General features: G+C 47.1%; 1 protein-coding gene across 4 annotated transcripts in view; it reads right to left on the reverse strand.

Annotated features, from left to right (window-relative positions):
• The window catches only part of LOC146060424 (ultra-long-chain fatty acid omega-hydroxylase-like), a 74,107-nt gene that overhangs the window by 21,654 nt on the left and 35,737 nt on the right, over nt 1-16,716 (reverse strand). For 2 of the 4 annotated variants that reach the window (XM_083173606.1, XM_083173607.1), the window contains exons 3-5: nt 15,932-16,076; nt 10,160-10,213; nt 1,112-1,239 (exon numbers count right to left, since the gene is read on the reverse strand). In XM_083173606.1, coding sequence (XP_083029732.1) covers nt 1,112-1,239; nt 10,160-10,213; nt 15,932-16,076 — 327 coding nt within the window. The remainder of the gene's footprint in view (nt 1-1,111; nt 1,240-10,159; nt 10,214-15,931; nt 16,077-16,716) is intronic. The other 2 variants (XM_083173608.1, XM_083173609.1) reach the window with 1 other exon arrangement.

Raw genomic sequence — 16,716 nt, forward strand, 5'->3', positions numbered from 1 at the left:
GGGTGTCATGAAATTGAACATGCTAGAAATGTCCCAAATCCAACCAGAATCGGTGAACCTGCAATCTATAACATGCAGTAATTTGCAGATTACCAGATTGTTGTTGGCAGAATAGATAATTGGCCATTAAATGTATGTGCCTCACTAGAAAAGGCACAAGAGTCCCTTCAGGTATGCTCTTTAACATCTCAGTCTGGGCCATATGTACTAAGGTTGAAAATTGATAAAATGGAGAGTGATGAATCACCAGCCAATCAGCTCCTAACTGCCATGTGACAGGCTGTGTTTGAAAAATGGGAGCTGATTGTTTGGTGGTTTATCAATTTTTGAGGCTTAGTACATCTCGCCCTCTATGAGGTAAATTTACTAAAGCTTCTTAAATATGAAGAGGTGATGTTGACCACAGCAACCAATCAAACTATGTCTATCATTTCTACGAAGCAATAAAAAAATTACAGATATAATCTAATTGGTTGCTATGGGCAACATCACGTTTCATTTTTTTTAAAAGTTTTAGTAAATTTACCGCACAGGAAATACTGAAAGAGGCTTACTAATAAAAATGCAAAAGAAAAAGGTAGCTAGAAGAGGCCATTTATTTCTCTTCATTCAATTCTTGGTTAGTGCACATTGTGTAGAAGGCAGAAAGATTTACGACAAGAAGCTGTGTCACAGTAGATTATGGGCGGGAGGTTTTAACATCCGCAGCCCTGTTCGCCCCCCTTCGCCGGCCACCGCATTCTTAATGACCGCATATGCTCTAACATATGTGGTCATTAACGCAAGAGACAGCTCTTGCCATAAGAGCTGTCCCTTGCAATGCTGGAGTTCCGGGTCTGTGACCCAGGAGTCCATCTGCGCATGTGCAGAGCGCAGCGCCGGCCACAGGGCATGCTGGGAGGGATGTGACGGATCCCTCATACATCGCTGTGGTAAGAAGCCCATAGGCTTCTGCAGGAAATCGCCAGCTTTTGCTGGCGATTCTCTTCGCTGCGGTGACACTGCGGAGGGGGCACAGAGCATACAGAAATGGGGTTAAAACCCAGATAAAGGGGTTTTTACCGCATTTCTGTTTAGAGAATCTACCCCCAAATAAGCAGTCACAACCCACATGCATTATATCTGTGCTCTGATTGAAGATCTTAACATAATGTTTTAAGATATCAAAATGGAAAGCTGGTGTCAAGAGACGGCGGTGCTGGCTCCATTTCTCCCCCTTGCTGAGCAAAAGTCCGTCTCCTAAAGAGGATGAAAATTATGCACATTACCAAATAAATTCTTCAAATGTAAAATTAAATTTACAAAATACAATAACCTCAGACATAAGAAGCATTCTGAAGGGAACAAGTGTATGCACTGTATATCCATTCAGAGCTGCTCAACTCACCAGGATGAGGGCAGGACCAGTGGCGGCTCTTACCATTATAGAGGAGGAGGGCTGCCGCAATGTGCCCCCCCCTCCGCTGCCGCTGCCGTCCCCAGCCACTGCCGCCGCCCCCGAAAGTCCGTGCAGGCGCGCACCCCTGTCCCCTGAACAGGGCCAGCACATGCGCAGTACCTTCATAAAAACTGCGAATGCGCTGGCCCAAGCCTCCGGGGGCTGCCTTTGCAGCAGCCCCTGGAAGCGTGATCGGGTTCCTGGGTTCCAGCACATGCGCAGTATGGTCCTCAAAACTGTGCATGCGCAGAACCCATTTTGGAAGCTGCTGCGCATTTGGCAGAGAGAGGCCTCCGGAAGGGAGGGAACATCTTCTGATGGGATGCCTTGAGTGACTGGCAGGTCAGACTTCCAATAGGAAGTCACTGCCAGTCACAGTGAAGCCAGTGCAGTCTCACAGGCTGCATCTGGCTTCACTTTAGGCAGAGACAGTGGCAGATTTTACCTGGGGGGGCTGCAGCCCATAGGTAAAAACTGCCACTGGTCAGGACAAGTCTGTGTTAATAAGACATAAACATAATTTAATAGCATGGCATCATACACAATATCTTCTGGTTGGCCTTGCAGCATGTTGCATGAGACCAGTGAGAGAGAGCAGTCAGGTATGCACATTTAACGATATGATTCAATTTAAAATATAATTTAAGTGTGGAGTTCGTTGGTTGGTACTTCATATCTTTTCAAGGTTTGATAATTATCCATCTTTTTGTGATTCATACACATCCTAAAAGTAATTTACTAACCACAAAATATGTATGTGTCCAATAAAGTGCTAAATATACTCTATTTATTCACCTTAACATTTAATAGACAGAATTCAGGGAGTCTTTTGGAAAACAGGGACGTGTGGATGAGTCCCTATGAAACTACAAGGCAAGTAGTAGTAGTTTGGTGAAAATTGACCTTTATTAAATATTTCCCAATTTCAAACCAATGGAAATTGATCTAAACCGATGTGTTTCTGATACTCAACATCACGGGTGTCAAACACAAGGCCCGCGGGCCAAATCCGGCCCGACAGACCTCGTCATGTGGCCCGCGCAGCCACCGCCAGCCTTCACCTTTTATTCTCTTTTTTGAGAGGTTTTTTTTTGCACTGCCGGCGGCCATGTTCCTGTGGTCTTTTAAGATGTCTGCGGCCACAGGAACATGGCCGCCGGCCTCCACGGCTACGTGGAGGAGGGTCCGGCAACCTGTTCCCTCTTATCGAGGCAGTGGCAGACGCTGGGTGGGGATGTCATGACGATGACACCTCCCACCCACGCGTCTGCAGAGAGGAAGGAAGGCACGCAGGCCGAGTTCGGGGGCCGCAGCAGGACAGGCCGCGGCGCAGAGAGTGGAATTGAAATTACTGGAGCCGCAGCAGCAGTAAAGGAGCCTGAGGGATAAAATACAGTAAGTTACATAAAAAAACAATATATCTGGTGGTGGTGTCATGGCATTACTTTTATATTATACAGGGGGAGCAGCCTGTGGTGTCATTATTATTGTACAGGGGGAGCAGCCTGTGGTGTCATGGCATTATGCCATGACACCACAGGCTGCTCCCCCTGTATAATATAAAAGTAATGCCGTGACACCACAGGCTGCTCCCTCTGTATAATAATAATGCAATGAAACCACAGGCTGCTTCCCCTGTATAATAATTTGTGTCATGGCATTACTATTGTTATATTATACAGCGGGAGCAGCCTGTGGTGTCATTGCATTATTATTATACAGCGGGAGCAGCCTGTGGAGTCATTGCATTATTATTATACAGCGGCCCTTTGAGGGTGACCAAACTGCTGATGCGGCCCCCGATGAATTTGAGTTTGACACCCCTGCCCAACATTGATTAAGATTAATATTCATTGATTTGAAATCCATAAAAATGAATGGAAATTCACATTTATTATATAAACCAGTGGTCGAAGTGGGGCGGTATACAGGGGTATGCCATACCGCCACTTTAATCTGAAGGATGCTCTCTGATCACTCAGCAGCGCATATTGTGCTTTTGTAATACCCCTGTACAATGGGGCAGTCTGGCAGGGGACGTTGATGGACAGGGGGGTGTCCGAAGGTGCGCACTATATTCACTCTTTACTTTTCCATACCCCCACTTCAAAATTTCCACTTCGACCACTGATATAAACCATATAAACAAATTTTAAAATCCACTCCTTTTAAGATTAGAGAATTAGTTCCAGATGTACTGAGCTTCAAAAAGTAATAAAGTGGAGAGTGGTAAGTTTAGTACATCTGGCCACTAGAGAGATATGTGGCCCCCATGCTTACCAGGCAATGCCATCAAAATGTTTTAATCTTTAATCTTCACCAACTCAGTCTCATTCCAAAAAACAAAATTGCATTTGTGCATGTGGTGAATACTTCCAGCATGTTTTGGTCTGAATCATCCAACTCGTCTGTCCCACTAGAAGGTTTAAAGTTTGTTCAATTGAAATGGTCACCTGACCCTATAGCGCCTTGTAACTTATCGAGTCCTTGTAGCTCCGCCCTGGCAAATTGCCCTCCCCTGCAAGTGTATCCCGTCGAAACCATGCCCTCGACACACCTGCATTCCCATGGGAACACCGTTTTTATGGGGACGCCGATGAAGCGCTTGGCGTTCCCATGGGCGACACCCATCCCGTCCGCCGCACACACCCAGGCTCCACCACTTTATGTGAACGGCTCGGCGACTTTGTCAGGGACCCTGCATATGCGCATAAATCATTATTCGCATGCGCAGTAAAAAAAAACATTTGTCCCCCAAACGCACGGTTGAGCGAATGAACTGGAATGACCCCCCAAGTACCTCAAATGATATGGAGATATTCAAGATTATAAAACCTAAAATCAGTACTTCCTGAAAGCCTTTACTGCTACTTTGCTTTTATTTAACACTTGATTCTTCCCCTCCACCCCATCCTTTTCCAATTCTTTCTTTTCTCTACAACTTCTTTCTCCCGGCAACATTCTTTTTTTTTTTTTTTCTAATGCAGCAATCAGGGCCAGTGCTAGGGTGTCTGGGCCCCACTGCAAACTACAATTGTGCGCCCTCCCTCCCATAACCTACAGTATACAGCAGGGTCTGGCTGTCAACTGTAAGCCTGGGGGGAAAGTCCAGAGCACTGGCCCATTACAACAGCGTTTGGCTGAGAAAACCCCCTGCTCCCTGCAATAATAATAATAATAATAATAATAATAATAATAATAATAATAATAATAATGATAAACCATGACACCACAGGCTAAAAAGAATAGGCCACCACAATCTGCTCCCCCTGCATAATAACAGGACACCACAGGCTGCTTTGCCTGCATAATAACAGGACACCACAGGCTGCACCCCCTGCTTAAAATCAGGACACCACAGGCTTCTCCTTAGTCCTGTTGTCCCCCTGTACAGATGCTGTTACCTGAGGCAGTGAGGCTGAAATCTCCACTGCCGCCGGGGGGCGGACACTGAGGCTTCGCTGCAGACCTGCAGCACTAGCAGGGGGAATGTGGACGCACAGGCCTGCCGCCAGAAGTAGGGTGCTGTGTGATGATCGGCACAGGCAGGCTGCTTCCTGGTGCTCTGGTCTCTTGGCCCGCCCTCTAGCAGCCTCCTGCACTGTCTAGACATGTCTGCAGTGCAGGAGGTCGGAGGCATGTTCTTAAAGCCTGGACGGTGTCACTGACCAGAGGAGGTGGCTAATACTCACTGGACCACCAGGCAGCCCTCAGTACTAATTGATAAAGCAGCCCGGGGGGAATATGGGAACATGACACCCTGCCCCCGGCCCAGCCCGCCCCTGGTATACAGTGCCAAAGTGCAAAAAAAAAAAAATGGGTGTAGCCTTGTATGGAAGGTTTTGTGGCCATATAGTAGTACCTCCAGCAGCGGCGTAACTATAGCACCGCAGCCCCCGTCACCGCGGGGGGGGGGTGTGCTGTGCATGTGGGGTCGCCGGGGGCTGCGGTGCTATAGTTCCCCCCCCCCCCAATCCTCCGCAGACTTACCTATCTCGCTGGTCCCGGTGGCTCCGTTCTTCTGCTGAGGACCACCACAAAATGGACGCCCCCATATAGCACACTGTTCTCTGAAACTGTGTGCTGTATGGGGGCAGCCATTTTGTGGTGGTCCTCAGCCAAAGGACGGAGCTGCCGGGACCAGCGCGATAGGTAAGGCTGCGGGGGATTGGGGGGGGGGGGGTTTGCATGGGCGGCGGGGGGTGCTTGGCGGGGTGGCGGGGGGGGGGGCGCCCCCCCCCCACACTGACCTCCAGCTACTGTCTGGGAAATACAGACAGTAGTTGAATTGAGAAGTTACACTACTTGGCAGTTACAGATAGGAGCTATAATGATGACAGTAAAGCCCCATACATACTAGGCAATACTGTTCACAATATCGCACAGAAAGGGCTTTCTGAAAGATATTGTGAACAATACGCCTAGTGTATACACTCAATGTCATTAACGATGCACACTCCTGTGCGTCCTTAATGACACCCTCCCTCGTCTTAACATGCAGCATGATCGTCCCTTCCCCTGCCGTCTACCCCCTCGCACCCGGCAAGTGTGTATGCACTTGCTGATGCCAGCCCCCCGCCACTGCCGCGGTACTACCGCCAATATTGGTAATGTGTATGGGGATTAAGGAGGACAGGTCAGAGTTGTGCAGAGAAGCTGGGACATACAGAAAAGAGATGCATTAAGTGGATGGATGCAGTGGCGAATTCAGGGGGGGGGGCACCCGGGCACATGCCCCCCTGTTCATTTTGTAGCTGAGGACCAGGGCTTTCCAACGAGCCCAGCCCCGTGTCTCTAGCCCCCCGGGAACCGGAGATATCACCTGGCAAAGCTGTAACGTTTTTTCCCCATAGGATAATATGGGACCCATCAATTCCGACCCCCACCCGGTTCCGACGGCTGCCAATTCCCGCCCTGGCATTACAGAAGCTTGTGGTTGATCTCATTCAATTCCAAATCGCTGGGCCTTCAATATGATACCAGGCTGGTCCATATCGGTCAATCGGTTCCAGAGATATTGTGTGTAAACCGATTTTTTATTTTTGAAATGTAATTTCATGGCTGTTCATGTTATTTGAGGGCAGATTAATCTGGAACCAAACGTTCCAGTTTCACTGGACCAAAATCATTCAAAGCCCACTCAAAAGTTCCTCAATATGATACTTGTAAATGGGACAGTTGCTTCCGAAGATATAGCCGGTTAAATGAGTTAATGGGGGGGGGGGGGGGGGGGGGGGTTTCTCTCCCCCTCACACCAGAAAATGCAGGGACTAGGCTGGTGTAAAAGGGGCCAAACTGGGAATGCATTTTCTGGTGTGAAAGGGGTATTATTTCAAATAGCCGGTACCTGCAGTGCTCTGAATACAGCCAGGCTCTGCTACTGTCAGTGGCTATCACTTCTGCCTGGCGGCGGCTGTCCCCCATTTACCGCAAGCATGTATTCCTCCTTGGCAATAAACATGTAATCCCACATGGCAACGAGCATGGAACCTCTGGCAATGAGCATGTAGATAAGCAGCACTTATGTAGCATAATTTTTAATAGGCATTATGGTGTTTGGCATAATACATAATGGACATAATGGCGTGTAACTTAACGTGTAATGGACAGTATGGTGTAAATGTTTAATGAGTGACTTTGGTGGACAATGTCCCTGTTTATGAAGCGTATTGTGAATTTTGGCTTAATCTGTGTGGCATTATGTGAATTCTGGCTCAATCTGTGTGGCATTATGTGAATTTTGGCTCAATATATGTGGCATTATGTGAATTTTGGCTCAATCCGTGTGGCATTATGTGAATTTTGTATCAATCTGTGTGGCATTATGTGAATTTTGTATCAATCTGTGTGGCATTATGTGAATTTTGGTTCAATCCATGTGGCATTATGTGAATTTTGGCTCAATCCATGTGGCATTATGTGAATTTTGGCTCAATCCATTTGGCATTATGTGAATTTTGGCTCAATCTGTGTGTTATTATGTAAATTTTGGCTCAATCCGTGTGGCATTATGTGAATTTTGGCTCAATCTGTGTGGCATTATGTGAATTTTGGCTCAATCCATGTGGCATTATGTGAATTTTGGCTCAATCCGTATGGCATTATGTGAATTTTGGCTCAATCCATGTGGCATCATGTGAATTTTGGCTCAATCCATTTGGCATTATGTGAATTTTGGCTAAATCCGTGTGTTATTATGTAAATTTTGGCTCAATCCGTGTGGCATTATGTGAATTTTGACACAATCCATGTGCCTTATTTGAATTTTGGCTCAATCCATGTGGAATTATGTGAATTTAGTTTCATTCCATTTGGCATCATGTGTAAGGGGGAAGTATAGAAGGGGTGTAGTATTTTGTTGCATAACTACAGTGTTATACTTAAAGGGCAAGCATTTGTATACTACACTCAAGGACACACCTCTGTTGAGTGGCCACACCCCTTTTCCGGAGCGCTCCTTCGGCGCGCGTACAACTACATCTTTCGCTTTTGTCGCCCTGGTGGGCCTGCGTACTTTAAATGCCAGCGCCTATTTTTAATCCCATTCCCAACCTCTCTCTGCCGCTCTCTTAGCATGTACACTGGCACCACTAACACCGCCCCTCCCCCACCTAAACCCTCTTTTATCATGGTGCCCCCCCTGTCATTTTATCCTGGATCCGTCCCTGGATGGATGGTGGGATAGGTAGGACTTCTTGTGCCGAGACGCTGTAAGGGACAGACAGGAGATGTAGTAAATGGAGGGGGAAGGTAGGAACTGTGCAGAGATGCTAGAAGGGACAGATAGGAGATGTAGACAGTGTAGGGGTAAGGAAGAAGCGGTGCAGAGATGCTGGAAAGGACAAACTGGAGATGATATGAGGTGGGGGTGCAGATAGGAGCTGTGCAGAGAGGCTGGATGGTATAAATAGATGTAGATTATGGAGGGGCAGGTAGGAGTTGTATAGAGACACTGGAAGGTACAGCCAGGAGATGCAGTAAGTGAAGGAGGAGGGGAGGGCATAGGAGTTGTAGTAAGTTGAAGGTCTGTGGGTAGGGGCTGGCTGGCAACTTTCAGCCTGGGAGCAACACAAGCAAGTAGCCCACCACCTCCATCGTTTTGCCACCCCCTCCCCTTTAGTATGCAGCAAGGATCAAACAATCATCCCTCCCCACACACACACACACACACACACACACACACACCAGAAATGGGGACAGTGCACAGAAATTTACAATGTAATGCCCATTACACATAATGCCACACACCATGATGCCCATTGCCACACACTATAATGCCCATAAATCATAATACCACATACCATAATGACCATTACATATTATCCCACATAAATGTTAATTACCTACATGCTCATTGTCAGAGGTATATTTCTCATTGCCTGGGGTTACATGCTTCTTACCAGGGGTTTCATTCTTGTTGCCATGGGGGATTACATTCTCTTTTCCCAGTGGGGGATTTACTTGTTAATTGCCAGGGAGGACATTGCATGCTCATTGCTAGGAGAAATTGCATGCTTGTTGCTATGGAGTGCTACATGCTCATCGCTGGGTGAAGGGGGGTGGGGTGTTACATGCTTGCTGCAGGGGGAAGCAATGTATGTTTTGCCAGGTGGGAGGGTACATGATTGTTGCCTGGGGGGGGGGGTGGTCTTTTCAAACAGCGCCCCAGCACTATATGAATCCGCACTATCTTCTGACAGACACTGTCTCTTCCAAGGCGGCGGCCATTTTGGGAGGGGCCATTGCCTTACACATGTGGGAGGCCTGTGGCTTGCGGCTGGACATGAAGGCGGAAGCTGCAGGGGTGTGCAAAATGCACACAGCCAGGCCCAGTACATACTGGCCTTAGGGGCATGTGGCACCTTGCCCCCCGGCCCAGCCCACTAAAGTCTGTGGGACAGAAAGAAATGTGTTCCAGGGGTCAAAGGAGCATGTCCTATGCTCCACCAATGCGGTTGATATTTGTCCATCGACCATGTTCCTACCAATCACCCGCTGGCGTGTAACTAGCGGCCGCCGACATACTTTAGCCGTCTAACTCAGCGGGGTCCGCTAAGGGTGGTCAGCCATAACATGGTCGATCTAAACCCGGTCGATCCAGCATCTGGATACCGTAAGAAGATAGCACATGTGCATAAATGAAAGCGGATCAGAAACTACCAGACCACATCACATAAATATCTACATATACATAAAGTAAAACTAAACAAAGCTATAGATAACATCAAACTGGTGCAATATACAGCGTCAAAAAATAAATGGACTCCAGTGACTTATAGAAGGAGAGGGGCTGCTGCTGGCTTATGGTCCAGGCGTCTGGATAATGACAGGCACTGGTGCGTCCGCAGTACCAGCCTCTGTACCAACCTGTATACTAACTATGCATGCACTGGCCCCCCTCTTCTATGGGTTAATTCGGCAGCATGTCATGGAAGTTAATTCATGGTCCCGGCACCTATACAATACAGATAACAAGCGCTAGGACCAGTGCGTGAGCAGTACTCACAGACTGCACCTGGCTTCGCTACAGTGGCAGATTTTACCTGGGGGGGGGGGGTTGTAGTCCTGTAAAAAAAAAACGCCACTGGACTCTAGGACTTTACAGGAATATAATCAATAGAATTAAATAGATTCCTAGCATAATATTTAACTGTCTGAACAGACCAAAACAGTACAAACTATAATTTGTAGATGAGATATTGATACTAAACAATAACTTACCCAACCAGGGTTTTAGAAAGCCATAGAATAAATCATCCTTAGCGGCAATGGCGGCTGGAGAAGAAGAAAGTAAGCAAATTATCAGAAGGCTCATCGCATAACTATAATGACAAGAAATCCATTCATAACGTAACAATGAGTATTTGCAGCTGAGAAGGAATATAGTTTGCGTGAATTAAAAATCACAGATACAGTATGAGAGAGATAGGGAAAGACAGACAGATACAGGTATCTAGATAGATAGATAGATAGATAGATAGATAGATAGATAGATAGATAGATAGATAGATAGATACCACCGCACTAACCAATCCTATGAATATGGTGCAAACAGCACTCACCATTCCAAGGTTTTGGTGCATTGGCCTGTGACCACATGCTCTAGTAAATACAAATACAGGGGCTCTCCATAATAAACTAACTCACCTTAATATACAAATAATCAAATAAATAAATAATGGGGTTTTAGTTTATGAATTGATCAATGCATTTGCAGCCCGTCGCCAAGGGACCCCATTTCACTGCAAGTCCTACACTAACAATAGGTCTCTGGGGGCGGTATGTACTAAAGGAAAAATCCAGTAAAACCCTCGTTTTACCACATTTTCAAATGTACTAATACCCGGTCGCCGCGTCATCGCAGGGCAGGGTATGGCCATCTTTGGGTAGCGATATCCTATAGAAACCTATGGACTTCTATCGCCACCCGCCGCAGACTCCTATCCCCCTCCCCGTCCTCCGTACTGATCCTCCTCCCCCAGCAGCATGTCATAGCCAGGATATCCTTCCGGCTGCAGGGGGGAGGAGGAGATGCCGGGTACCACCACAGAGCCCAGGATGTGACGGAGACCTCTGTCACCGCACCGCGATGCTAGCCGCAGATTTTAGTACATATGCGCTAGCATCGCAGCAGAGGTGTGATGAGGGGTTGGCGATGTATGTTAATACATCCCGCCCTTAATCTGGCAACTGTTGACACATCAGAGGGTGACAGAGTGGATGGCAGAGAGAGATTGTGGTTGACACAGAGGGTGATGTAGAGATGCTGTGATTAACACAGACAGTGATGGAATGGGTGATGAAACGAGGCTGTGGGTGACACAGAGGGTGATAGGGATTGAGTGATGTGAAAGACTGGATGACACAGGGAGATGGTGACAAGCAGTGGGTGACTAGGAGTAGTGAAGAGGATATTATAATTACTGACGGCAGCAGTGTGAGGAGCAGGGACAGACGGGCGGCAGCTGAATGTGAGTCAGTCTTACGCATTATGCTGCTGGAGGCCGTGATGATGTGGCCTACAGCAATACAATGCAATGCCAATAGTTCAGCCTCAGGGGACCCAGCACAGATCTGTCTTTGGCTGGGTCTCCTAAACGACACGCATGGATGTACTGTATGAAGCAGTTATAAGACTGGAGAAGTGTGCCATGGCAACCAGTCAACTTTGAAGTAACATTAATTAAGGGGACTATGTAAAACCGGACCCAGACAAGACCCCTGACCGGACATCAAAATCTGCAGTCAGGAGCTTGTAGTGTCCGATACGGGGGTGTCCCGTCCGGAAGGTGTCTTGTACTGCACCAGCATATATCTCTCTACTTATCACAAAATATCTCCCATCTCGACCACTCCGCTCTGCAAAAGATTTGCGTCTCTCATCTGAACGGATCACTATCTCCCATTCACTATTACAGGACTTTCATCTGGCTGCTCCCACCCTATAGAATGCCCTTCCACGCACAATAAGACTCTCCACTAGCCTCCAAACATTCAAGCGTTCCCAGTAAACTCACCACTTCAGGCAAGCCTATCATATTTAAGTTCTATACGCATATCCCTCTGAGGCACTTATGTATTATACAGCTTCCCTTCTGGACTTGTAACTTGGTGGGACTGCTATGCTATTACTGGTGCCTGTCCTTGTGTTTCCCTCCTATATACCTATAGATTGTAAGCTTGCAGCAGGGCCCTCCTACCTCCAAGTCTGTCTGTTGTTACCCAGTTTGTTTTACCACTGTTTTACCACTATTGTGAAGCGCAACGGAATCTGCTGCGCTATATAAGAAACTGTAAATAAATAAATTGTCCAGGGGGATGCCTGTGATAGCTTTCACCACGGACATGGGAAAGGGGAGATTACAGCCTTCCCCGTGTGGTCTGGCCCCTTTCGATTTCTGCTACATACCCAGACCATACACGGAGGTTTTATTCTACCCCTCCTCCACCTCTCCCAGGTGACAGCTGTAACGTGAAGGGGACAGGACACCCCCAGGACGGGACACCCCCCCGGACCGGACACTACAAGCTCCGGACTGCAGATTTGGATGTCCGGTCCAGAGGTCCGGGGTCTTGTCTGAGTACGGTTTTTACCCATACCCTTAATGAAGTACATGCTATAATATTATAAGCAGTGCTGATTGGTTGCCATGGCACACTTCTCCAGTCTCATCACTGCTTCATACATCTACTGTACCATTAATTGTCTGGAAAGAGTACAACATTTTGAAATGCCAGATATTTTGAGGGTTCTATAGATGACGTGGGAATAATAAAAAGGGAAATATGTGTGATAAGAATAAGAAATAGTAGAGTGCCAAGGTACTGTCTAGGTAATAGCAATGTAGAAAGCAGCAGATGGTACTGTAGCACCTTCTATGTATGGGAGTGCATAATTGGTATCACTGAAGTGCGTCAAAAATTCTAATACATTTGTTGCCACAAAGCAGAAACAGCCAACACAAACACCAACAGCATGGAACGCACGCCTTGTTTAGTACAAACATTGATGCTTACTTCTGAGTCGTTCATAAATGCACCAGAAGTGGTTAGTTGCATTAACATAAACTACTGTACAGTACATATGAAGCAGAACAAATAACATAGGGCCTAATTCTGGTTTGATTGGTCCCCAGCGTATTCCCACCAGGGACCAATGTTTGTGCTCTGTCCATGCGTATATTCTCATAAGCGCATGTGCAGGGCTGCTGTGCAGATGCCTTCGGCAACTTGCACAGTTGCTGAGATGTTCACACAGGGAGGATGGAGGCGGGGGGCTAGTGCATGGGGACGCCCAGCATGGGAGCACCCAGGACAACGCTATGCATCCCCATGCGGATGGGCCGATGGCTTCCGGGGGGCAGCTGGTTGACATCGCATGACAAGATAGACTTAAATGTGTGAACAGGTGAAAAATCATTTGACGATCGCTGACCATCGAATGATTTCGGGCCCCCCCCCCGTACGCTCGTCTGTGTAGGGATGTTTATGCAAAAACATTTCGCAATGCGGTGGGGCGCATTTGCTCTCCCAGCAGGCGGTGTTAGATGGCTCGCTAAGTAGCAAATTTACGCTGCTTAGCGAGTCAACCAGAATTAGCCACATAGTCTCTACCTGGGGTAGCCAACTCCAGTCCTCGAGAGCTACCAGCAGTTAATGTTTTCCAGATCTTCTCACAGAGGTCTTTATTCTAGTTCACTTTTTCTGACAAAATCCTTCTTAAGCCCTGTACACACGGCGGAGATATATTGCTCAACCATATATTGCTAGCAATATATGGCTGAGCAATATATTGCTCAGTTCCTCCTTTTCATCAGCGACCAGAGATGGTCGCTGATGAAAGGGAACCTCTGCCGGGGGCAGCGACCACCGATTAGAACGGGGCTGAAAACGCCCCCGGCTATTATCGCCGGGGCCAACTCCCATCACTGGCAATATGGTTGCCTGCGACCATATTTCCAGCGATTTCAGCCCCTATCGCCCCCATGTGTACACAGCTTTAGATGGACAAAACCATTTGCACTGCAGGTGGGGCAGGTGTTACTTGTGCAGAGAGAATTTGTGTGATTAAGGGAGAATATATGCTTCTAATAGTGATTCAGCTGCAAGGAATCCAATAACAAGGCAAATTGGCTTTTAGCTTAACAAGATAATTATCTATCTAAAGCCCTTACACACGGGGGAGATATATTGCTCAGTTTCTTATTTCATCAGTGACCAGAGATGGTCGCTGATGAAAGGGAATTTCCCCTTAATTTCATCTATGACTGACAGAAGGTACACCAAACAGTCCCAGGTTATAAAGTTGCATACCAATTTGTAAGATTATGTGTAATAATGTGTACTGGCATCCCTACAATATAACATAATGTAAACTAGGGCACTACTATGACACATAACAGTAACAAGTCAATATGTTACTATGGGGTCCACAATGTTGTGGCTACACCCCATCTTGGTCATTGACACAAAACACTACTGGATGTTCAGTATCATGTATATCAGTGAGTCAAACTTTATTTGTATATGCCTGGGGTTACTTTGGGCATACCTACCAACATAACCCTCTCTCAGAAGGGACACAATGCTCTGCTCCTGGTCTTAATGTATGATTGCCATCACCTGTGGAGAACGTCAACCTACTACTGGCTGTATGTTGCATTATTATATGAAGTCCCAAGTGCCAAGATATCTATTGGTCCAGCGATGCTGGATGCCATCAATGGCACAGGGTCCACTAACAGACCAGAGCTGAATGCCGGCTGACCGTTTATCTATCTATCTATCTATCTATCTAGCTCTCTATATCTATATGGATATCTATCTATAGAGAGAGAGAGAAAAAGTGAGAGAGAGAGAGTGAGGGCAGGATGTACTAAAGGGAAAATGCGGTAAAACCCCTGTTTTACCGCATTTTCCTATGTATCATTGGCGGTTCGCCCCGTTTTCGCTGGCCAGGGTATCGCCACCCAGAGGGCGGCGATACCCTATAGAAGCCTTTGGGCTTCTTTCGCCGCCCGCCGTACGCCGTCCGCGCGCCGCCCCCCCCCCCCCCCCCTGTCCTCCTTTAACCTCCTCCTCCCCCTGGTGTCACTGCCGGGAGGACATCCGGCTTCAGGGGGGAGGAGGAGACGCAGGGGGACACTGGCAGCCGCCGGGAGGTGACGGAGACCCCCGCAGCCCACATCACAGGTATCGTGGGGGTCTCCGTTACCGCAGCCCGATGCTGGCCGCATATGTTAGTACATATGCGGTAGCATCGCGGCAGCTGCCGTGCGAAGGGCGGCGATGTATGTTGATACATCCCGCCCTGAGAGAGAGAGAGAGAAACAGAAAGAGAGAAAGAGAGAGACAGAGAGAAAGAGAGAGACAGAAAGAGAGAGAGAGACAGAGTGACAGAAAGAGAGACAGAAAGAGAGAGACAGACAGACAGAAAGAGAGAGAGAGACAGACAGAAAGAGAGAGACACAGAAAGAGACACAGAAAGAAAGAGAGAGACACAGAAAGAGAGAGAGACAGAAAGAGAGAGAGACAGAAAGAGAGAGAGACACACAGAAAGAGACACATAAAAGAGAGAGAGACACAGAAAGAGAGAGAGAGAAAGAGAGAGAGTGACAAAAAAAGAGAGAGAGACAGAAAGAGAGACAGAGAGAGAAAGAGAGAGAGACAGAAAGAGAGAGAGACAGAAAGAGAGAGAGAGAGACAGAAAGAGAGAGAGAGAGACAGAAAGAGAGAGAGACAGAAAAAGAGAGAGACGGAAAGAAAGAGAGAGAGAGACAGAAAGAGAGAGAGAAAGAGACAGAAAAAAGAGAGAGACAGACAGAAAGAGAGAGAGACAGAAAGAAAGAGAGAGAGAAAAAAAGAAAGAGAGAGAGAGAGACAGAGACACAGAGAGGAGATACTCTGAGCATATACTGCTTAAACCAACATAGACAGACAATGCACATTCATACTAAGAAGGTGAAGGCAGAAACATTACGAATCATAGGCTACCTGGTGCCTGAAGCACAGGCTTAATGCTGTTAGGATGGAAAAGCCTTACAATAGGGTAATAAAGGCTAAACCACCAGGAGCAGGCATAGACGTTATTCTTCACCAATTCATTCACAACCAGTAATCCTTCTTCTGTATTCCTGATCTAGAGTGATAGGAAGATACAGGCAGATAGTCAGCAGCCAGGAAATTACTATGTGCACGTGCAAGATCTCAGATATTCAGAATTTTATTACCCACAACTTTATCATAATATCAGGGGGGAAAAAAGGAAAAATTGTTGCTGCTTGTTGAGAATACACGTCGGGCATATATAATAACTGTCCTGAGTACACCGAAACAGTCCTGCTAATTGGATACTCTCCTGCTGTCCCACTCACAGGTCACAATGCCCCATAGGTGGGGGGAGGCAGTGATTACTGAATAGATTCCGGGGCTACCCAACTGCTGAACATGCAGTGGTTAAGCCGGGGTTGTCCAGCTGCTTGGAGAGAGGTGGCCATGCCCCAAAATGAAAAAAAAAAGGTACTTTGACATGCCCCATCCACATGATGCCATGCAAGGTCCACTTTGTACATGGCAGGTCCCACTTGGCATGCAAGAAAAGTTGGGGGTATGGGTAAGGTCGGTCATTTACTGTTTAATGGTGCATAAACACAAACATTATCTTCACATAACCAGGGACAGATTGTGAAATGACTGCATTCTCAGGCATCATGACTCATTAGGACATAGCTTAAATATGTGGGAGGAGTTGTAATGCTATGGAGTGGGGAGGATATACT

The sequence above is a fragment of the Crinia signifera genome, chromosome 2, assembly GCF_055691185.1.
Source record: "Crinia signifera chromosome 2, ASM5569118v1, whole genome shotgun sequence".
NCBI classification, from domain to species: Eukaryota; Metazoa; Chordata; class Amphibia; order Anura; family Myobatrachidae; genus Crinia; species Crinia signifera.